The sequence below is a fragment of the Euphorbia lathyris genome, chromosome 7 (genome assembly GCF_963576675.1).
Source record: "Euphorbia lathyris chromosome 7, ddEupLath1.1, whole genome shotgun sequence".
NCBI lineage: Eukaryota > Viridiplantae > Streptophyta > Magnoliopsida > Malpighiales > Euphorbiaceae > Euphorbia > Euphorbia lathyris.
In genome coordinates, this window is record NC_088916.1 from 87,240,184 (window position 1) to 87,265,045 (window position 24,862).

The following is a 24,862-nucleotide window of genomic DNA, read 5'->3' on the forward strand; positions in this document are numbered from 1 at the left end:
ATCTCATGATAGTTCCATACAAAACAATCTCTGTTCCCTTTACCAATCAACCATTTACTGTAAGTAAACACAAATGGAAGTTGATCCTTCACCATTCTCCAGCAATGAGTGGCATAGCTAGGGCAGGGCTTCTTTTTCAGACATGCGCCCAATCAGAAAAACGGAAGCTCTCAAATTCTATCTAAACTGTTGTCTGATAGATTGGCCCGAATTTATGAACAAACGGGCTTTGTTCCTGGCCGTAATATTGTTGAAAATATTGCCCTTGCCTGCTGCGGATATTGAAAAGCATTATGGTTTGGACATTGGCAAAGTTGATATGCAAAAGGCTTACGTGTCTCTTGGGACTTCCTATTGGCTGTTTTAGCTAAGTTTGCGTTCTCATCTCAGTGGTACTCTTTCTTTTACGGATTGGCTCAGCACACATTTCTCTATCAAGAAATCTTGCATTCATAACCAGTCTTTCCGCACATACTTCTAATGCCGGTATTGAATCCCAGAAAAAAGCATAGGAGAAGGCTGTTGCCAACTTGCTATTGAAGGCATAGATCGATCTTAGCACACCTTTTATATCCAACTCATTCTGCTGCAAGGCTACGCATAGCGCAACTATAAGGTAGGTAATCGCTTTTCTTTAAAGGAGAGAGAAGGGAAGGCCCAGTGCCTGATCGATGAATTCACTTGAGAAAGCGTATCGGCCTGATCCTAGTGGCTCGGAAGGTCATTCATACTTCATTTCTTTCTGGGGATAAAAGAGAGTTGGATAACAAAACCAACAAAAGAAAATGGGGAAGTTTGTCTTGAGTCTTCTTGGGGGGCAAAGAGTAATCACAGATAGCGTCGTTTTTCTTCGTCAATCAATTCTATTAGCACCCACCTTTGGATCTGGAAGTGAGGATGTTCTAGTCTAGTTACAGATGAATGGAGTGGGATTTCCGAGTCCATAATATGGGAATCGCTTGTTATTTAGATATCCCGACTGTGCACGACACTAGGACAGAGGTTTTAACTGTAGTAAGAGTAAGCCGCAGAACCTTCTTGTACTAACCGCACTTACATCTAATCTAGTGTTAGCAGCCCTACTTAAGAAAGAATAAGAACAATAGGAAAGAAGAGCTTTCATGTAATGCCGTGGCTACTCTTTTTGTTTTTTATTAGATCAAGGGGAAGTTCTTGCTCCTCTCCTAAGGACACTATCCAGCTTTCTTTTTTTACTTTATTAGTTTAAGCTTGCTTGCATTGACACCCTGTAAGATGAAGAGTCAGCTTTTTGAGATTAAGCCGTTGTGGGGCCTCCCTCTGCTGAGAAAGTTCTTTGATGGAGTTGCAGCTCTTTATCACCATGTCTTCCCTTAAGCTCGAGATGTCTTTCCCAGGATCGAGAAGGAAGAAGTTAGAATGTCCATCTACAAATCTACAATGAAGATAGGGTACCTACCATCGATCAAATAAATCGAGTAAAGTAAAAGTAAGGGGTCTTTCGCCTTCGAGACAGAGGTCACATCTATGAGCTAGGATTCAATTAAACCTTTGAAAAAAAAAGAAAAATTTGACATCAATCATCCATTGGATCTTTCTCTTGCATCAGACGAGCTCGCACTACTCGAAGTGAAGCCTCCGTAAACTCATTGTTGGGTTCTATCGTAGTGAAGGTTGCTGTGAAGAGATCCTTGTGCCAGTGAAGATTGCTTCCAGTGATCGGGAAATAAAAAATACAAAAACCTATTGTGAAATAGTCAATCTCTTCCCGGACTGAAGGAAGAAAGATCGTAAGGGGCGCCCTTTCAAGTAGTAGCTATATCGTATTGAAAGAACTATATAGGTGCACGCATTAAAAATCTCTACGGCACAGGCATAAGAACAGATGCGAAGGAAGACACTCTCGCATGAATTATGAGTAATAATCTCGCCAGGAGAGGGGAACTATCTGATCAAATCAAGTTTTCTTTTTCCTATCATAGGCAGCTTCCTTATATGTAAATCACAATCTACAAATAAATAAAAAATGTGCTACATCATCATTATCATCATCAGATGGGTAATTTTTCTCATTACCAACCACATAATCTTGCAAGCGAGCAGGCAAGCGGCGTTGGTGCTGTGGACGACTAGAAGACTCTGCAGGAGTAGGCGTCACATGTGATGGAGGAACATCATTAGTAGACTGCACAATTTGATCTTCAACTTGTCTTTCTCTATTGACATGACAACAATTAGCACCGGCAAAGATAATATTATCTTGAACTGACCAATCCCAAACACCATCCTCGCCAAAAGAAAAGTAAGATCTCGACTGACTTTTTAGTCTTCGGATTATACAGCTTGTCACCTTTCGTCTCATGACTGTAGCCAATAAAGATACACTTTTTTTTGCCTTGTCATCTAGCTTCAGGCACGGCAATACAACAACCTTTATGATCAAGCAATTGTAAACTCCTTATTTAGGCTAGCTACTTTGCTGATTAACAAGATTATCGCATTGGAGCTGTGACAGTTACGTAAACTACTTTCTTAATGAATCTGAGGTCAAAGCCAGTGAGTAAGCCTACCCGCTAGGCCCTTGAGGAAGATCCAATATATATAATAATATATATATATAGATATGTCGGCGAAGCATCTGTTGAGGGGTTGAAGCTTTGTGCCGTGTCCAACCAGGTGTACTCGTCCCGAAGAACAGCATAACCAGACCAAGCAATATAGCAGCTACCTTTAAGCGTATCATGTCTACCGAATCATTAGGATGTACCTGTGGCGGGTCTGCTTCATTGAAGTATTCTCTCCTGTTGTGAAAGACAGCTCTATTCGCGTCTTGCTTGCCAGTCTCCAAGGGATTAAATATAAAGACTCACTACACTGTTCCAATAGCTTTGACTCCCTAACATTGATTTGACTCCCATCCCAGAACCGCAGTTACTATATATAATCAGATTCCATAACGTACATGTGTACTCTATCTGCAAAAGAAAGATCTTTTTGAAGCGGTTATTACCACAGCGGATGCTAAGACTGGACTTGCTCGCATCTCTCTCAAGAGTAAAAAGAAATCCCCTATTCGCTGCCCCCACGTGAAAGCTATAGAAGTACCATATTTTTCTTTAACTGCAACTGCGCAGAAAGAAAGGCTCCCCTTCGTGTTCGTGCCCCACGGTCTAATAGATGTGTCAAAGAGGGGATATTCCCCTAAGAGCGGAAATCCCCCACCCAAATGACTTGCAGTATATTCGTCGCAAACATTATTTATTTGTCCAATTCTTCCATTCCCTCCTTCTATCAAAGAGCCAAACTATTCAATGAAGCGAATTCGATAGCACATTGTGAAATTCCTCTTTCCACTAGCAGCTTATTCTCAAACAGGAGATTCTATTCTGATTCAATTTCATTCACCGGCTATTCACTCACCATTTGGACATTTGTAAACAACCTAGCAGCACCTTCTTATACTGCGAATTCTTCTTCAATGGTTACGCCGACAAGAGCTCTTTACGGTCTGACTTCTGTGGCATTTGTCCCCAGCTTTCAGTGAAGTTCCTAAATAAAAAATTCATATCTGATGTCCGGCATTTCGAGAGGCATATGAATAGTGAATATATCCCCCTTCCTAAAGACCCACGAAAAGGGGGTATTCTTGTCTTTCACTCTCATTACTTTTCTTGTGGGGAAGAGCTGCTTTTCAAACGTCACTCGTTCAAAAGCCACTTTAGTTGATGTGTCCCATGCTAAGTAGCTTCGACTTGCTCTTACGAGATATGCCTTGCCTGCATTAAGAGAAGAAGGTGGGCCTTGGTCTTCTTCAGAATATTCAGGTCCAAAGTTCTCACTCCAAGTATTCCATTCGTTTTATCCCATACGAATCCAAGACAATTTTCAGCAGACTTAGTTAGTTAAGAGGACCATCTATTCAGGCTTGGCACACTAAGAGAGGATCCTCCACAGCTAAGGAATTCACTTGGCCTTGTTGGATCGATCAAGACAACTTCCCTCCCAACTAGCTCCCACACTCAAGCTTATTTATTTAGCTACAGGGCAACTAGTTTAAATACTTATTAAATAGAATAGGATCTTTCTTAGCCCACCGGTGTACGTGATTCACTAGTCTAGCCTTCTCTTCCCTCTGCTCTGGGGAATATGATTAAGCTCTTGCTCACTAGATTTGAAGGGAGAGACCCGGGAACACATGTGGTTCTTTTATTTGGCGATACTCGTGCAAGCTCAAAATAGATGTACTCTCGAGTCGCTAAACCCGGGGAATTGGACATAAAGAGCTCTTTCATTTTAAGAGAGCCTCTTTCCTTGTGTATCGGCAGGTACCAGTTCCTGAGAAGACAAGGGAGTCCCAAACGGTTTCTTACGCTAAGCTCAGTTATGTGAGTGCTGTAAGGGAGTAACGTGAGCTACGTCTTAATATTAAGAAGGTAGCGGTCTTGTTCCAAAGGAAGGCTCAAGAGCCGTGGATATCCTATAGTGAAAGTAAGGGCCCTTCTTTTTTTTTAGTAGAATGTCGCGTGAAGCTTTTTTTTTCATTCTGAATCTTGTCACTGACTCGAGGTTTTCGCCTAATGAATTCGTTTACATTTCCTTTCCGATTTCAAAACAATTGAAAAAATCTTCATATATATATAGAAAACAAAGCAAACCACTTTTCTTTCCCCTGTAAAATTGAAAGAATAGCATTATATATATATATTATGGATATGGAAAAAAAATGCAATTCAACTGCCACATCAGTTAAACTCAACCATTGAATACTGAAAGAAAGCATAAATGATCTAGTTCATTATTGAATGTATTGTTTAAGAAAAAGTAGAAATATCATATAAGATTCGAAGGGCGATTTACTGTCGAGAAAAAAGAGATAGGCTAGACTAAGAGCTCCCAGGAAGCAGGAAGGACGCTTTCAGAGACCGTCGAAACGGATGGCACACCTCACCTCAAGCCAAATTGCTACAAATATGCGGGAGTGCATAAGAAAAGGTCTCGGGGGGGATCCCATGGCCAAGACAATCATGCGGCCAAAGAAGGTAAGACCCGCCGCTTGGATAGAAGATGGCTTTCGCCAAAGAAAAAGCCCAATCGAAAATAACTACCATATGATATGTATGCTAGCCTACGGCAGAGGCCAAACCAACCCAGGGAAGTTTTATATAAAGAACGAGAGAGCGATCGTGCTTCTTGCGAGGCTTCACCTACGCTTGAAATGGCCTAACGGAAACAGTCCTGAGTCGGTCAATCAAACATAGAGTTAGTAAGTCCAACAATCAGACGGGCTTAGCGAATGCTGCCTTCACTCATTCTTGGGCCTTCGGGCCCGTCAGGGACGACTCCAGTCAAGCAATACAAAGAATGACATTGACCAGCCAGATATCACGTAGAAAAGACAGATCCGACCCCCTCGCGGGGAGCCTAGTCGAAGGAGTAGTTCGCAGAGCACTATGTACAGGCTGCAAAGGGCAGCGCCCCTTTTACAGGGAAAGTTTGATTGCGTGGAAAGGGATAGTGAGGGCTCAAATACTTACTAAGAGTTAGTACTATGCCTCTAATGCCAGTTAAAGATGAACCTAGAAAGTCACACACATACAAGTTGTTTGTATCTAGCTTTTGTTAAATTGATTAATTAAAAGTGTTTTAATTAATTAATTGACACAATTGAATATGTCAATGGGATTGACAAAACATTCTAACACTGTTTGATATTCAATTGAAATGAGGAATAAATAATAATTCTTGCTCAATTTAAATTGATGTCTTTTTCCGAATATAATAGTGAAGTGTTGACGGTTAGTATTAAGAGGTGTCTTAAATTAGCTCCTCTAAGTATGTATTAAGGAATATAATAGTAATTAATTAAGTTGTTAATAAATTATTATTATATATAATAATAATAATATAATTAATTATTATATTAATTTATTATTATATTAATTATTATATATATATATATATATATATATATATATATATATATATATATAAAACATGCACCACGACACTTGTCCTAGTGCATGCTTTGTTTCAATCGTAAAGGATTGAGACAAAGTATATATATATATATATATATATATATATATATATACATACTACGGAATAATAATAGCGATATACGATTTTTGCGGTTCAGAAAAATCGGATCCGAAATCAGTTTTCGATTTTGAGCAAGATTAATCAGTTTCTTCAAGGCTTGATCTAATCGACTTAGTGGACTGACTAGAGGCTTCACCACTAGAGAAGCTTTAATACCGGATTGGAATCTACAAGAGGTATTTTTCCAATCTCGTAGTATAAATATCAATTTGATTATTGAAGAACTTAATGATCTTAGTTAAGGATTTGATGTCAGACATCAGATGCTTGACTGTTTATCAGAGTGATTGGATCACACTGATTGTTTGTTTAGGGAAATTTTTTGAAATTCGTTTCTTAAATACCAAGATACTTCCACTTCAAATCCTTCAGAGTCTAGTAGAAAATGGTTTTGAAGAACCAGTCTCTGAGACTGTGTTGACAAACGCACAACAGCTGCAACTAAAGAATGCTAGAACCAAAGACCATAAGGTGAAGCACTATCTTTTCCGAGCCATTGATAGAGCAATTTTCGAACAGATCTTGGATAGACGCAATTCAAAGATCGTTTGGGAGTCCCTGAAGAGAAAGTTTGGAGGAAATGAACGAGTGAAGAGATCAATTCTTAACTCTTTAAAGAGAGATTTTGAAATTATGCAAATGAAGAAGGAGAAACTATCATAGATTACTTTGCCAGGGTCATGACAGTAGCCAAAAAAATGCGCATCAATGGAGGAAATATGCAAGACTCGGACGTAGTACAAAAGATTCTTCGCACATTAACAAATCAGTTTACCTATGTGGTGATTTCCATTGAAGAATCCAAAGACACCGAATCCATGTCTGTGGATGAGCTTCAAAGTTGTCTGGTGATACATGAACAGAAGTTTAAAAAGAAGATGGTGGAGAAGAGCAACAACGACATTGATCAAGCTTTCAAAGTAGAAAGCAATTGAGGCCGAGACAGAGGCAGAGGAACTTACAAAGGTCGAGGACGTGGAAGAGGAAGACAATCATTCTCAAAAGCCACTGTACAATGTTTCAAATGTCATAATTTGGGGCATTTTCAATATGAATGTCCTTAATGGGACAAGGAGGCTAACTATGCTGAGTTCGAGGAGTTAGTTTTGATGTTATATGTGAAAGAAAATGAAGCCAAAAGGAACCATGCTTGGTTCGTAGACTCTGGCTGTTCAAATCATATGTGTGGAGATAGAGGTATGTTTTCAAACATGGTTGATGGGATACAACATTCTGTTAGATGTGGAAATAATTCTAAAATGCCAGTAGCTATAAAAGGTAGTGTCCATCTAGTATTCAATGGCACTAAATTTACTGTAAAAGATGTTTATTATGTCCCTGATTTGAAAAACAACTTATTAAGTGTGGGTCAGTTGCAAGAGAGAGGACTTTCTATCTTGATTAAAAATGGCATCTGCAACAATTATCATCCTCACAAGGGCTTAATTACTCACACGAATATGAGTACCAATCGAATGTTCGTGCTGTTTCATCAACCTACAGATGTTTCAAGTTCTAATGTTGGTGAATGCTTACATACGACATCTGATCTCACTCATCTCTGCCACCAGCGATATGGGCATTTAAATCACAAAGGTTTAAAAACTCTACAGAGCAAAAACATGGTGAAAGGATTGCCTCAATTGGAGACGTCAAGCATAATATGTGTGGACTGTTTCATTGGCAAGCAACATCGAAATCCAATCCCAAAGAAAAGTAAATGGTGTGCAAAAAAAATCCTAGAGCTCGTACATGCAGACATATGCGGTCTCATAGAGCCTATATCCAATAGTGGAAAAAGGTACCTTCTCTATTTCATTGATGACTTCAGTCGTAAAGCTTGGCCCTATTTGCTTAATGAAAAATCAAAAGCTCTCCAATGTTTCAAAATTTGGAAGAAAGTGGTGGAAAAAGAAACAGAAGAATTCATAAAATGTTTGAGAACAGATCGAGGGGGAGAGTTCACTTCCCTAAACTTCAAGAATTTCTGTGAAAAAGGAATCAAAAGACAACTCACCACAACATACACCCCTCATCAAAACGGAGTAGCAGAGCGCAAAATCACGGCTAAAAAGGTTCCCAAACCTTTTTGGACTGAAGCTGTCACCTGGACTTTCTATGTATTGAATAGATGTCCTACTATGGTTGTTAAGAATGTTACACCACAAGAAGCCTGGAGTGGAGTTAAGCCCTCGGTGCATCATTTCAGAGTTTGGGGATGTGTTGCACATGTTCTCATCCCGGAGGTAAAGCGAAGTAAACTCGATAATAAAAGCTTTCCATGTATTCTATTAGGTGTGAGTGATGAGTCGAAAGGATATCGTTTATTTGATCCTAAGACTAAAAGAATTGTTGTCATTAAAGACGTGATCCTTGAGGAAGAAAAAGGTTAGGATTGCGGGGAATTTTTTGAAGAGCAAATAGAGGCAACCTTGGTGTGGGGAGATGATGATCTTCGTGACGATGATGAGTATAGAAGAAAAGATGATAATGAGAGCAACGGAGCTGAAATACACTACAAGAAATTCATTCTATAACGACCAAATTTAACGAAGGTACCTCTGATACTCTCGTTAAAAATGCTTTTCTACGTGGGTAAAAAATTACTCTCGTTTAAAATTACATTATTAACGACTGTAAATTGAAGTTGTTGTTATTAACATATATTACTGTCGTCATTGATATTATCATTTATTAACTAGAAAAAAGACGGTCATTATTTATTAATACTACCTTCACAGTAAATCTTCAGAAATTTGGCGCTAAAATCTTACTAAATTTTTGTAAAAAAAAAATTCCACTCTAAGTAGGAAATCCTATTTTTACGTAAATTAAATAGATATAGCACCCAAATTAATATAGTGGGGTCATTGAAAACAAAACAAACTCTGGAGCAAATCCCTAAATATTGGAGATAATGATATTTTGAGAAGACGATTTCCCCCAAAACCTCACGATGTTAACCTGGCCATGCTCAACATCTCCACGCCTCCACCGTTTCGTAATCGCATTTACATTCTGTATCAGTCTAGATACTTTCACAAGCATAATCCCCAAACCCCACGTTATGCATCATTGTCTCCCACACCATCTCCACACCTCCATTCATTCCATTTTTTTTCTCTATATTCGGTATAGATAAGTTCAGAAAACTTTCATGAGCACCAAAAAGTTGAAGTGTTGAAGCTGTTCCGTAACTCAACGTCTACAAACAGTGAAAAGATAAAGTTGAAGCTGTAGCATAACTCAGGTATGTTTGTTCAATGTTCCAATTTATGAAAATTAAAAGTCAAATGGTGGAATTCATCTTAACATAAGTTGATTTTTTAGTGGAATTGTTAAATTTTCAGTGTTGTATAATTTGATTGTGCTTTTTTTGTTGTTTAGAAATTTTGTTCCCAAATTGGTAAGACTGGTTTTATTTATTTTAGAGAAATTGCTGTCAGTTTTTATTTGCTTAAACTCTGAACTTAGAAACCCATAAAGTAGATTGATAAGGTTAAGCTTTTTAGGGCTAGTACGAATTAAGATTAGAGAGATGAGGGATGTGGTGAACATGAGGGTACAGAGTTAATTGAGTGCAAAAACAAAAAAAAAAAAACTTATAAATATAAAGAATTAAAAAATTATACAAATTCATTTTCTATGTGTTTGGGGTTCAAATGAGGATACAGTGTCAAGTCCATATTGATAGAAGCAAGGAAAAGGATACAACCATAATGGACAACACGACCAACTTACCCGAATATGTTCCTAGTGCATTGTTTTCCTGAATTTACTGTGTCTATGAATATGTTAAATTTTGCAATTAAAAAGCCAACTCATAGGTCCAAATGTCCTTTTATCACTTGTCATGGATTATTGATTCATTAGGTAATTCTGTTTTGCAGAAGTATCATTTTGATTACTGTAACTGTTATTTCTTCAATTTTCAATAAAATCCTTCATTTTCTGTTAATATTACAAGGCAATATATAGGTATTATACGAAAGTGTAGAGCAGCACTTTTCATCAATGTATTTTCATGTCACTGATTCAATTTATTTATTCAGTTTATCAGTTCAGACATTATAAAACATGCCTAAAATGTATAACTAAGTGTGTGCAACTTTCTACTTCACCCTGGCCAGCTAAAGGCCATCTATTATTTGGAGTCCTTCCCCTACCTTTTTTCTAGAAAAACTCTAAACCTTCAGCTCAAGTGGTAACCTTTGCACCACATTAAAACCTTAAGGTAGAATGATAGTAAATGGTGATATAAAATGCCTATCCTGTAACAGATATAGAAACAACATCAAATGGATAAGTAGTTTAACAAAAAATTTGAAGATACATTAAATAATAATCAAAACAGAAAAAGGTACAGAGAATGATAGTAAATGGTTTTACCAACAATATTTAAGAGTGCTGTTTGTAATTAAATCAACCAAAAAAGTAGTTTTCATATTAACTTGACATGTGCCAACTATCTTATGTCAATATTTCACAAAATATAAGAAACTAAGCAGGGCCGTCTTAAACTTTTTGGGGCCCCTGTGCTAAATTTTTCTTAAACCCTTACTAATTAATAGAATTTTGTATTAAGGTTGTAAATTTTGAATGGTTGAATATCTAAATCACATACGTACTCAATGTAATGAAAAAGTGTAAATAAATCTTATTACATTATATTATTATTTTATTATTTTAAGCTAATATCTATATTCGACTAAGCACATCTTAAATTTTGGGGCCCTTATAATTTTGAGGCCCTGTGGGTTAGCACTCCTTGCACGCCCTCATCTACTCCTCTGAAACTAAGAATTGTATATAATGTAATTATCATTCATTTGTTGGGGTCTCACTTTTAAGCATAGATGAAAATGACACTGCATTTACTCTTATGGTACTGATTACACTATTTAGGATCTTAGAATTAGAAAGAAAGAAAGTCTCTTCTTATTAATCCTATTAGTTCATGGACCCAAATTAGAATATATATTATTTGGCCAGGATAAGGTACCAAAACAGATTTATGGTTATCAATTTTAGGCGCCACGTACAAAATAGCATCAATATAGGCTTGAAGTTTAAAAGAGTAACAATTTAGACCTCGGATAATGGATTGGACACGTCATTCCTATTACTCCATTAAGTTCTGACTTCTCCCTCCACGTAGAATTGATAGAACTTAACGGAGTAATATCAATGACATGTCTCATTCCGTTATCGAGGCCTAAATTGATATTTTTTTAAAATGTTAAGTTTATATTGGTGCTATTTTGTACGTGGAGCCTAAATTGATACTTCTCCAAAAACCATAAATCTGTTTTAATACCTTACCCCTATTATATTTTATGGCTTCTATATAAGTTATAGCCTATGTAAAATGTCATTTCTATTGATAGGATTTTCACTTCTTTAGAATGTAGTAATGCTATAGGACTTTTCCTAATCAAAATTACTAAGAATTAATGTGTTCGGAATAATTTATTCAAATAATTTATAGTGAAAACAAAGATTGAAAGTAATGTTGTCAGAATTGGACCGGAATTGGATTGCTTTCCTGTTTGGGTTAGTATGGGTTTTTCAATTTGCAACAACCCATCTGAAACTGGTGTCAACATGGGAACCGGATTCACCCTGTTTTTTTAATTATTAAAAAAAAAATTGAAAAGTCATTAGAAAACTCTCAACAACCGTGCTTCTTCTTCGATTTTCTTCTGTTCTTAGTCTTCTGCTTTGCTCTCTCAGTCTCGGCTACTTCCCTTTTGCGTGTTCTCTCTCTTGATTCTTCTCCGCAAGCTATTGTCTAATTTTGCTATGAACTAATTGATTAATTAACTAAATTAACTAGTTGCTGCATGTGCTAAGTTATTTGCTGACTTTATTGAAAAAATAAAAGCTTGGATGAGGTGAACTTAGGAAGAGTTAAAGAAGAAAATCATTTAAGGTTAAAACCTTATGAGCTGAACTATCTTGATGCAACATCAGAGAATGAGTTTTGTCTTTGCTAAGTTTTTGGATTATAATAAGTTATTATATATAAATATATGTTATATTATTTATTTAATTATTATTACGTCATCCAGTCCGACCAATCCGAGTCAATTGGTTGAACCAAATGATCCATAACCCAATTATAAATCTAGTTTAATATCCAGTCAGGTTCTGAAAACATTGTTTGAAAGTTATGCAGAACCCAAATCTAATCACCTGTTATGTGCTATGTTAGCTGATATCATAAAAAATCCAATCCACATTAATCCAAACATACAACTTCTTATTCTTACCTTAAAGTAGTAGTAGATCTACAAAGTCAACAGCTCAAAACATCCTTAAAAACCTACAAACTAATATCCTTAAACCTGGCCATACTAATCATAAAAATACAAACCTCAAGGAGGAATTAAGAATCTAGAAAAATAACTTGTGTATTGCATTAGCTAATTAAATGTGTAATTAATTACAAAATCCAATTTGATTAATATAAGATAGGGGATAAATTTCCCTAATTGTAATCCAACTTGTTAATTAGGATCTGCATGATCGAGTTCTAGAATAAGTCTAGAATAAGAACCGAAATAAGCATAAATCTAATCTGTATGATCTGACCTCCAAAGTAAAGTTTGGAGTGACAAAACACCTATTATGAATCTCTGAACTAGATTGAGTCTTTGATCCCTCCCCAGAAATGAGACTTGTCAAAATTTGAACTTTTCATCTTAAATTTTGTACCTTTGATTGAATTATAGAGCAAAGCATCTGTATTTGAGGTTTTAAAGTTAAGAGTTGTAGCAACAATAATATGTACACGAAACCAACACCCCAAATTATTAAATTGGAGAGGAACATCTACTTAAATTTGTGAAGTAGTTAAAGAATAACCAGAGAATGAAATGAAGATAGAGAAAATTAAGAATTCCGCAATGAAAATGATACAAGAAAGTTCACAACTTTTACATCAATCTAAATAATACAAAGAAGTGAAAATGTATCACTTGCGACAAATACTAGCAGTAGGCAGTAGGCATTGTAAGGTGTAATAGGACCATACTTCTTCTTTGCTTTTGGTGTCCCTCTCATCGGCTAATTTTCAGCCATCACAACTTCCCCAAATGAAAATGTAGTAACAGCAACATCAGTTGCTACAAACACCAAACCTCTCCATCCATTAACACTTACTTCCTCTTAGCTTCTGGTGTCCCTCTCAGCGGCTCAATTTCAGCCACATCAACTTTGCCAAATGAAAATCCAGTAATAGTAGTAGCAGCTGCTGCTACAAACACCAAATCTCTCTTTCCATTAACACTTTCTTCTTCATTGTTCTTCATCTCCACATTCACCCTTTCTCCATCTGATACATTTGAGGCTTTAGACACAATAAGACCTCAATGTTGGGCTGTGAAAAATGATGCCATCTAATTTGGAGGCTATCATCATTGTATATATATATATATATATATATATATGGCTCACCAAAGGAAAACACTTAACACAGCAGACCAGTTCTACTCATGTAACTTTCTCTCTCTCTCTCTATATATATATATATAGAACTAGTCAATGAAATATGGTAGAAACATAGAGTTTTTTAGTCACTCAAATAGACAATGGCTCAGCTTTTAATAAACTTGGTCTAGTATATGAAACTGTCAAATTATATTTTTTAGTGTGTGGATTGGTACTGTCACAACAAAAACCCTCATCATGAAGAATTAATTTAAGAAACTAAAATAATACTCTTTTTTAGATGAATTTGGTTAATGGTTTGAGTTAAGTGTATTATTATAATTATTATTACATTTATATTTCAGTGTATTAATTGTTTTGTTGTTGCATGTTCTATTCTTCATGTGTTTCTTTATTTGATGATTTTAGGAGAATGACACCTAATAAAGAATGGATAAGACTTACTAAGATAGATCGGTTGAGTGAAGAGTATAATATTGGTGTTATAGAATTCTTGAACTACGCTTTCAAAAAAACAGGAGAAGCATACGAAATTCGATGTCCATGTGTTAGGTGTAACAACACCAATTTTGGAACTCGAAACTTGGTTCACACACATTTAATAACAAATGGAATAATGGAAAACTATACCTTTTGGTATCATCATGGTGAAAGACGACATGATCTTGATTCTGATGAAGAAGAATATGATGAAGATGATAATTGTAACATCCGTGTCTAAAATTTTTATTTTTCGAAATACATAGCTTTAATTATTTATAAATTTAAATATACTATTGGGTTTAATTTAATGTCTTTAAGTTTAAATTAAAAAGTTTTGGGTAAGTGTAATAAAAAGTTATAAATTCAAGGACCAAAATTGATATTTTTTAATTACTAATATACATACACGTGTAAGTATAGTTGAAAGTAATTTCAACTTATCCTATATAAAAAAAAAGTAAAGAATAATTCATATTAAAGTAAATGGATTAATATGGTTATGATGTAATGTGCACAAAGCTTTTTACTACATCCAATTAATTAAATTATAATATAAAAACATGGCTTTTATATATGTTTGTGTCAATTAAATATGAAAACATGGTTTTCTATATCTATGTGTCAACTAGATATTAAAAGAATGCTTTAATAATAGATGATGTCTCAAAATATAGAATTTAGTGATGACAAGTGTTTCATAAATTGAAATTAAAATAAAAATATACACACAATTATATATATTGGAGGGTATCTTAAAAAGGGGGATGAATGAGGAAAACAAAAGAGTTTTTGTTAGGAATTGGAGAAAAGCGTTTTTGGTCGTTGTTGACGACGATATTTTGGATTAGCTACCGACGACGATATTTCGGATCAGCTATCAATGGATTACACTGATTAATTTTCAGTGACCGACGACGATATTTCGGTAACTGTATTTGTTATCTAAATTATTTTATCAATGTTATAAGTATGATTTTGAGTAAGTTTAGTTTCGATAGTTCCGTCAAATTTAATAGATTTACGATTAATGAGTTAGCTTCTATCAATTACTCATAAAAATGTAAAATTTAGACAGTTGTCCATTAGATTTATTCAAGTCGGTATTTTAGCATCGTCACTAGTTTAAAAGTATAATCGGTATGAGTTTAAAAGTATAATCAGTCTGAATTAACTATCTCAATGACCGAAAATAATCCAATAAGAATATTTCGATCAGTAAAATATTTTAAGCGACTTTAACAGTTAGAGTTAAAATAAGTTGAAAATAGAAGGACTAATATGGATATTTTCCAAATAAAGTCGGTATCGAGTCGAATATAAAATTTGTATAAAAATTTGAATATAAAATTAGTTCAAATAGATTTATGACAATATAATGTGTCTAATGGTATATTCGGTCTAAAATAACGATACTCAGTTAGCGATACACGTAACAATTTCGGTAACAAACATAAACGGTTTGATAAAAGTGTTTAGTTTAAAATTATTTATATAATATATTTGAGTTACTTTGAATACTTCGATTCAATTGTTTAAAATATTATATACTTTGGATTTCGATTGAATACTCTGGATTTTGATTATTGGAAGAATAATTATTATTATTGTGGTACTTTGAAAATCGGATTGATAAAATGAGTTTGACGATTTCTTACGAATTGTTTTTGAATTGAAGAAACTATTGCGGTTGTTGTTATTATTTTGGGATTGAAGTCCAAATATGATTTTTATGAGTTGTGATATTTTGAAAGATAAAATGGTTTTGTCCATCTAGGATTGCCCGGGGTAGGAGTTGTAAGTTTTAAGACCATACCTAAGGGCGGTATGGCCAGAGTGCACGGCTGGTAGTCCTAACGTTAGGCAAGGCGAGATATGAATGAGATATCTCGATTATTGATATGATTGATGTTATGATAAGCTACACGGGTGGAATTCGAGGATTGACACACACGCAAATTTTGTATTACGTTTTGATAATGTTTGATGATTTGAATTATAATGTTTTACGATTTATTTGATTATGAGTTGGTTTGTTAAAGCGGTTTGTTCGATTTGATTCGATTTGATAAAACGTTGTTCGATTTGATTCGTTTTGATAAAACGTTATTCGATTTGATTCGTTTTGATAAAGTGATATATATATATATATATATATATATATATATATATATATATATAGAGTAATAAAATGAAATATACAATTAAGTTATTAGCGTGTCAATCAACGTGTCAATAAGTTACAATGAGTTCATAAGTTAAGAGAACTACCGGAGTTAAGAGAGCTACCTAAAATAGGTAGAACTACGTGGCTTTGATTCCCGATTTAAAAATTAAAAGATGCTCGGGATACGTAGGAAGCTTGATAGAATTATCAAGTCCAAGCCAAATAATAAATAAAATTTTAGGTAATTTTTATCTAAAAAAAATTGGTTCGGCTTTCAGGATATTAGAAGTTGGTTGTCCTGTTTTCTGTTCATACCCGATGCCGTTTTGGATCGGGTGTGACAATAGTGATAATGATGATGATGATGATTGGGCTGAAGATATTATAAATGATATATATCCTGATATTGAATTGAATGAAGAGGAACCCAATGATGAAGCGAAGAAATTTTATAGGTTATTACAAGATTTAGATAAAGTAGTTTACCCTGGTTGCAAGACCTCTAAGTTGGATGCGCTTGTCAAATTACTATACATCAAAAGTGTTGGTCGGTGGAGTAATAAATCATTTGACATGTTATTGCAAGTGTTAAAAGAAATACTCCCAAATGGTTCTACTTTGCCAGAATCATATTATGAGGCAAAAAGAATTATAAAAGATATTGGTCTCTCTTATGACAAGATTGATGCATGTGTCAAAGATTGTATGTTGTATTGGAAAGAAGATGAAAATTTGGACAGGTGCAAAATATGTGGTCTCTCAAGATGGAAAGATGATATTCGTAATGGGGAAACTAAACTTCGGAAAAATGGGAAGAAAATACCAGTCAAGACAATGCGTTATTTTCCTTTAAAGCCAAGACTTCAAAGATTGTTTATGTCAAAGAAGACATCTTCTTTGATGCGATGGCATAAGGAAGGTAGAGTAGATGATGGAGTTATGAGACACCCTGCTGATTCCCCCGCTTGGAAGACCTTTGATGATGTTCATAAAAACTTTTCCTCTGATCCTCGTAATGTAAGACTTGGCCTTGCTAGTGATGGTTTTCAGCCATTTAATCATTCTAAAACTTCATATAGTATTTGGCCAGTCATATTAATTCCATACAATTTGCCACCATGGATGTGCATGAAAGAACCTAACTTTATCCTTTCTACCCTTATACCCTTATACCGGGTCCTGATGGTCCAAGAGATGCAATTGATGTCTATCTCCAACCTTTAGTCGAAGAATTAAAAGATTTGTGGGAAGTAGGAGTTGCAACATTCGATGTGTCGACAAGACAAAACTTTATGTTACATGCATCCTTGTTATGGACTATCAATGACTTTCCTGCATATGCAAATTTGTCTGGTTGGAGTACAAAAGGTAAGATGGCTTGTCCTTGTTGTAACAAAGACACTTGTTACTTGAGGTTAGCTAATTGTAAGAAGCAATGTTATATGGGACATCGCCGATTTCTTGATAGCAAGCACAGATGGAGAAAAGATAAAAAAAAAGTTTGATGGTACTCAAGAATTGAGGCCGCCACCGAAATCACTCTCTGGAATTGATATCATTGCTCAAGTTACTAGCCTTGAGGGAATCATCTTGAGTAAAGACCTTAGCATGCAGATAGAGGTGACAATTTGAACAAGAAAAGCATATTCTTTGAACTTCCATATTGGAGTAGTCTTTTGTTACGACACAATTTGGATGTGATGCACATTTAGAAGAACATATGTGATAATATTGTTGGGACAAGCATGAATGTGAAAGGGAAGACTAAAGACACTATGCAATCTCGCAAAGATTTGGAGGCAATGAACATTCGTCCAGACTTGGATTTGATTCTCAAGGAGGATAAGTTTGAGATTCCTATAGCATCTTACATGTTATCTCATGATGAGAAGCACTCATTTTGTTCATTTTTTAAGCAACTAAAGGTCCCTGATGGTTTCTCATCTAACATTTCTCAAAGTGTGAACATGAAAGAGCACAAAATTTCTGGTTTGAAGAGTCATGATTGTCATGTTTTGTTGCAACATCTAATTCCTCTTACAATACGTGGCCTCCTTCCAAAAAATGTTTGCGAACCCCTTTATCGAGCTATCTTTATTCTTTATTAGTTTGAGTGCTAAGGCATTAAAGGCAGAAGAGTTGGAAGAAATTCGCAATCAGATTCCTATAACTCTATGTAAATTGGAACAATGTTTTGTTCCTTCCTTTTTCGATATAATGGTTCATTTGCCGATTCATTTGGCTAATGAAGCTTTGATATGTGGCCCTGTACAATTTCGTTGGATGTACCCTATTGAGCGGACATTACATGATTTAAAACTTCTTATTCGTAATATGGCTCGTCCAGAAGGGTCAATTGCATATGGGTATATTGCAAAAGAGTGCATGACTCTATGCTCAAGGTACTTGAATGGTATTGAGACAAAATTTAATAAACCAGATAGAAATGGCGATGGTTGTTCAGATTATTTTGATGGTGGATTTTCCTTATTTTCGCAACATGGGCGATGAATGGGTGGAAGCACATGCATATGTCATAAATAATTGTGATGAAGTCATACCTTTTCTCGAGTAAGTCAATATCTTGAAGAGCTATAATTGTATTTTAAATTCTTAAATAATTATGAATAATAATTTCTAAAAATTCGTTGCAGAGAGTATTCCCAGATTCGAGAAAGTATTCATCCACAACAATCTTTTAATGATTGGTTTAAAGATACAGTGAGTATATCTTTAAACTCTTCATCAAGAAAATATATACCACGTTTAAATGTCTCATACATAATTTTATTGTAGGTTGCAAAAATGTATGCATCTAGCAAGGAATCCAATATTCGAGATTTGTTGTCATTATCTCGTGGTCCATCCCAATATGCTACAAACTTTGATGGTTATATTGTGAATGGGTATAGGTTTCGCATTGAAGATTGTGATAAACGACGTAGAACACAAAATTATGGTGTGTGTGTGAGCAGTGATGTTGGAAATGAGGGAGGACCTATTGATTATTATGGGATTTTAACTGAGATTCTTGAATTGCAGTATCTTGGTGAGAAAAGAGTTGTCCTATTCAAATGTAAATGGTTTGACGTTCATGACAATGTGTGGGGATAAAAAATAGATGAATTTGGATTCATTTGTATCAATCCTCAACGTTGTTTGAAAACAAATGAACCATTTATTCTAGCAAGTCAAGCTTCTCAAGTCTTTTATGCTATAGATAATGCTAATAAGAATTGGCATGTTGTTATTAAGACACAACCACGAGATTCATACAATATGTCTTCTCAAATAGATGATGACAATGAGAATTTTGATGATCTTGGTGAGGCTTATCAAGAGGGTGAATCATTCAAGTTTCAATGTGGCACTACATTGAATACAACAGACGGGAAAAATTGGGCACGAAGTGATTCATTACCAATTACTTATGATGTGTCAAAATCTAAAAAGAAAAGAAAGCGGTAAATAATATCTTGAAGCTGAGATTTTTTTTTCAATATGTTCATTATTATTTTCTGATGTATCACATATGTTTGAAGTCGTTATATTATTTGACTTCTTTAAATAAGTAAAATGCTCAGACATGCACTTCCTTTCAAATATGTTCAATATTAATTCCTTATGCTCATTTTGTTTGTGTTCTATAGTTTTCTATTGACAAATATTGCATATACCTTTTTTTCAATTTGAGGTGAAAATGCAATCAAGCCAACTTCCTACTCGCAAAAAGTTCATCCAGCCAGGCAAACTGGGGAACAAAAATCGAGTATTGAGTGCTTTCCAACATTCAAGCGTACCTCATGATAAAAGTACTGAAGACACTCCGAAGGGTGTTACTCCAAGAAAAGAGAACCTTAAAGGTATTTTTCAATTTCTTTAAGGTAGTTTTCCATTTATATAATTTCTTTAAAATAGTTTCTATTTATACAAAATTGATTTTTTTTTGTAAATATATACTGCCTCTGCATCTGCAATTTGATGGTAAAATGTTGTATTTGTGTTATTATATTCGACTATAATTATCTTTATTAAATTAATGCTTTGTAGATGTTGGTTTGATTGTGCATTTTGGTGATCTACAATACCACGATAAAGGTTTCAACGAAGAATGTTGTTTCCTGGACATTTTGAGCATATGCAAAAAATTTGTCGATATTTATTCTGTTGGCTTGAGATTTGCTGATGATGATGGAAGACCAGTACAAAATGATTTAGATGTCTTAAATATGTTCAAAAATTATTCGGGTTCTACAGTCATACATCTTTATGCCAAAAGAGACATAAACTCACGAGGTTTAATATACAAACTCCCAAGTGAGAATCCTAATCTAGGTACTTTCATATTATTGCTAAAGATAATCTATTTTAACATTTAGTTATATATCCTATTTCACTCTAACTCTTATCTAAATTTTCATGTTATTAGCTTCTGATATTGCACCCATACCAATAGTGACAAATGTAAAGATAATGGGTGAGCTTAAGGTAAATCAGAAAGTGATGGTATATGGTGCTATTAGTAACGGGGTGGAGACTGCGAGTATTGCCGAATTTTTCATAACTATGAATAAAAACTTGGATATTGAGAATGGTCTTACACCTATCAGCTCACCTAGCAAAGAGAAGGTAAATATTCTTTGTTATTCAATAATTATTATGTTGGACATATTTGCATTATTAATTTATGATGATGATATTGTTTATTTAGGAGCTTGAATTACCATTACAAGCTGTTGGTCAATTTGTTGTTGCCAAACTAACTCCCATGACAGAGGATGGAAAATCTGGTGATCCAAAGTATGCAATATCTCAAACATTTGTTAAGAGTAAGCATCTTTAATTGATGTATACTTTCATTTCAATAAATGTATACTTTCTTGTGCTTGTTTTATTTTGCTTAATTTCCTAAGAAAATAAAACATGAACATTCTGAATTCTTAGTATGAGTTTGTTTCTTCTTTTTAATTCTTTTTTATTCATTTTCTAGGTGATATTCCAAAAATTGTGAGAAAAGTTAGAGGTTGTAATAAGAACAAAAAAATTTGTTCTCTCAAACAAGGAGAGAAACTTGACATATGTTTCTACAACAATCGTGGCGTTGGAGAGAATCAGAAGTATTGGTCGAGGCATTTAGGGAAGATTGTACGTAATTGACATATTTGTCCTGTATGGGTACAAACATGGATGGATATAAGTGATGTCACAAAAAAGCACATGTGGGACACAGTTACAGTAAGTAGTTTCAACACTAATCAATTTAAACTATTTCAATATATATATTTAATAATATTGGCTATAATCAATTTGATGTAGGAGTATTTTAAACATCCTGATATCCAGTCGTACTATCTTCACACCTTAGAGCATATGAAGGAACTGTGGGGAAATTAGAGGGCAGAATTGAATAAAAAGTATGTGAAGACTGGTGAAAGTAAGGTGGAGGCTTTGAAAAATGTGGCTAAAGGCATGGATTCAAAAGATTGGGAATGGCTAGGAAATAACGTATTCTATACAGCAAAGTTTCTGGTATGATTTTGTGCATCTTAAATCTAATTTAGTTAACAAGGTTTTCAATTTGATGTCGGTGGTGTAATTTCATAGGAGATAAGCGTAAGAAATTCTCAGAACAGGGCTTGTCAACAAAGTATGCATATCCATCGTTGTGGAAGCAAGCCTCATAGGGAAGTGATATATGAAATGGTATTTTCACCACTCTTTCAAAATTTTCATTAGTTTGATTATCAATATTTCCTTTCTATTAATTTGTAATCATTTTATAGGGAGGCAAAGACGGCAACCCGCCAGATGTAAGAGAAGTCTTTGTTAAAACTCGAAAGATTGATGAAAACATAGTTGAACCAGAAACAAGAAAAAAATATGTAAGTTCCAATTTGTCAAGTCATCCCATTGAATTATATTTATTATATTTGACATAATTAAAATTTGTAGGATGAACTAAAGATGACAATGGAGTCAGAGCCAACTCTTACTAATTTACAAGTTGTGGAAAGGTGCTTCGGACGACAACGCCATGGTCGTGTCTTTGGTTATGGAGGTGGCTTGAAGCGAAAACATTTTGAAAGTACTTCTCAAATCAAAGAACTCAAGACCAAGCTTCATGATAAGGAAGAGGAAAACCGTAAGCGTATGGATCGTTTGGAGCAAATTGAAAATCTATTAGTCCAAGTGGAGAATGAACGTGTGGAACACTCAGATACAAATACTTCATCAAATACTAATGATGAGCATCAAAAGGTACATTCATATCCTCTAATTTCATTATATTGTTACTTAAGCTTGGTTGCATCATTACTCTAGATAAAGTGTCATCCTTATAAGGTCTCTTATTAGTGCTTTCAAGGATTGATATACAAAGGATATGAATGTGCGTTCTCTCAATATTAGTTGACTGTTTCTGTCTAATTATTTGTAGGAAAATGTGCTTGAATATAGGGAAAAAATTGTGTGTGCTAGTTCAATGATAAAAGAATCTAGTTGGTGTTAATTTGGATTGTTTTATATTCACATTCTTTTCATTTTTGTGTGTTTTTTTAATGGATTTAGGGATGCATTATTATTTTTGTTTTCTGCCAAAGTTTGTTTAAGAGCTAACTGGTGATATCGAGTTTTGAAGTAAAGTGAGAAGTTTGAAATGAAATGATACTATGTCTATTATCCTTGCTTTTCTTCATGCTTTGTGTGCTTAGATTTTCATTAGTGTACTGTTGTTGTAAAAAGAAAAAAATCATGTGTCTCAATGTCATATCCCTCTTAATTGTTGTTTTAATCTGGTGCAAAAATCACGTGGGATATATTTGATGCTGATTATTTTAGTTTCAATGCATAAATTACATAACAATCTGACTTTTCGTTAGTAGAGTTGAGTTCTGAGATTTTGTTTGGTTGTGGGATGCGTTTTACAATTTAATGCAAACAATTTATATGAAAACAAATTACTAAACCCAAATACAAACTTAAAAACTTAACTATAAGCAAATAGCTCTAAATTTGTAGAAGAAATTAAGTTGTCCCAGGTTTTAAAAACTATGTTCAGGCTATCAAAATTCAATTGCTTTAAATTTTCAATTAATTTTTGCTTCAGTTTTGGGTTAACAGTTTTGCCTTATTGTGTGTTTTGAGTTTATGTTTGAGCTAAACACACAATTTTCATCATGTAACTTGCTGAGCCTAGTAATAACAATAACAACATGAGATTGTTTGATTTGTCATCGATTATTGGATAGAGTAAGGAATTTAAATTTTCTCAGTTGGATTTTTCCATAGCTTTATGTTTGTCTAAGATTTGGTGCTTTTTTGAGTTTAACTTGGAAATTAGCTGGATTGAATCAAATAATTTATTTCAATAGCCATTGTTGCACATTAAAAACTTGATATAAACCTCAATGTACCTATTTGACAACCTTTAATCCTCATAGTTTATTGCTTGAAAATGGCCCTAACAATAGCGTTTATTTTTGTACTTTGCCCTTGAATTAATGAATGATAGTTTACAGGGTGATCAAGTTAATGCAAATTGAATGCTTATGTTGCTAAGGATTTAATAGGCTGTAATTTCTATTCTAATATACATTTTTACAGTTTTTACTCTTGATGCATGATTTGGTAATTACATGTCTCATATTCTCTTGTTTATTCTGTCTAATTATTTATAGGCATTTTTTTATGATGTATAACATGTGGCAGAAAATTAGTTCATAATATTTTACATTATATCTTTGAATTTTAAGTTCATTTTTTCTTTCTCCAGGGCGTTTAGCTACTCATTTATTCCCCAAAATTCAAGTAAGTTTTTGTTTTACTTTGAGAGTTTTAGTATATATTTAATTTCACCCACAAAAGAAAAAGTATGGATAGTGAAAAAGTACTTGAGGTTTATTTATCTTCAAACTTTATTACCTTATAATATAGGAGTATATGATTAATATAGACCAATAATGTTCAATATTATGCCAATAATGTTTATTTTGGTCCATCTTACTAATATAGACCAATACGCTTTGTCCAAGTCTTTGCTTATTCTTTTCTCTTATACCTTTCCCTTATTATTGGATGTTTACATTTGTAACAGCAGAGCTAATTGTTCTGTTCGGTTGGATTATTCTTCTGGGATGAGATTTGGAACAAACTGTTGAAGTAGCTTTAATGGAGATTATATATGCCTTTGATTATATCATATTAATGTACGAAACAAGATGATTTGTTTTCCTATTTTAGAAAGAACAAGAACACATTTCAGTTCATAGTTTTGCACTTTTATTTTGAATCTTGTTAAATGACAAATTGGTTTATATTTTATTGAATTTACGTTTCAATTATTGAATTTGTATTTATTGTGTATTTAGATGATTCTAGTGTCACAACACATTAATTCATGATATAATTACTAATCTCTTAGTTGTAAAATATCACTTCTAATGACAGTACATATAGAAATAATGACGGTCTATTATCTCGTGAGAATGTTATAATGATGATGGTAGAAATTGGAAATAACGACGGTTTATTTTCTTATTAAAAGGTTATAATAACGACTGTTTATTCACTCGCTAAAGTATAATAACAATGACGGTGGTTTTTGGAAATAACGACCGTATATTCAATCATTAACGTTTCATAATAATGACGGTGAAGAACGGAAATAACGATCGTTTATTCACTCAT

The 24,862-nt window shown here is 34.1% G+C and overlaps 1 protein-coding gene across 5 annotated transcripts; it reads left to right on the forward strand.

Moving 5' to 3' along the window:
- Positions 1–9,233: 9,233 nt before the first annotated feature.
- Positions 9,234–24,466, forward strand: LOC136234770 (uncharacterized). 5 transcript variants are annotated; one of them, XM_066024244.1, is made up of 14 exons: positions 9,241–9,328; positions 18,642–18,748; positions 18,832–18,898; positions 19,872–20,040; positions 20,228–20,512; positions 20,607–20,806; positions 20,889–21,006; positions 21,168–21,412; positions 21,494–21,706; positions 21,782–21,880; positions 21,961–22,059; positions 22,130–22,435; positions 23,949–23,983; positions 24,270–24,466. In XM_066024244.1, exons 2-8 carry the CDS (start codon positions 18,651–18,653, stop codon positions 21,332–21,334), a joined length of 1,104 nt encoding a protein of 367 aa, XP_065880316.1. In that variant the 5' UTR covers positions 9,241–9,328; positions 18,642–18,650; the 3' UTR covers positions 21,335–21,412; positions 21,494–21,706; positions 21,782–21,880; positions 21,961–22,059; positions 22,130–22,435; positions 23,949–23,983; positions 24,270–24,466. The 5 variants fall into 5 exon arrangements, with proteins under 5 accessions (XP_065880317.1, XP_065880316.1, XP_065880313.1 ...); XM_066024241.1 differs by lacking the exon at positions 9,241–9,328 and having other exon boundaries at positions 18,588–18,748; XM_066024242.1 differs by lacking the exon at positions 9,241–9,328 and having other exon boundaries at positions 18,588–18,748; positions 24,273–24,466.
- The last annotated feature ends 396 nt before the right edge of the window (positions 24,467–24,862 follow it).

Excerpts from the sequence above, each read along its gene's own strand:
- LOC136234770 (XM_066024241.1), top strand. The coding sequence starts at position 18,588 with ATGGTATTGAGACAAAATTTAATAAACCAGATAGAAATGGCGATGGTT. Across the intron at positions 18,749-18,831 it reads GAAGTCATACCTTTTCTCGA|AGAGTATTCCCAGATTCGAG; the intron begins GTAAGTCAATAT and ends AATTCGTTGCAG. Across the intron at positions 21,007-21,167 it reads ATCTCAAACATTTGTTAAGA|GTGATATTCCAAAAATTGTG; the intron begins GTAAGCATCTTT and ends TTCATTTTCTAG.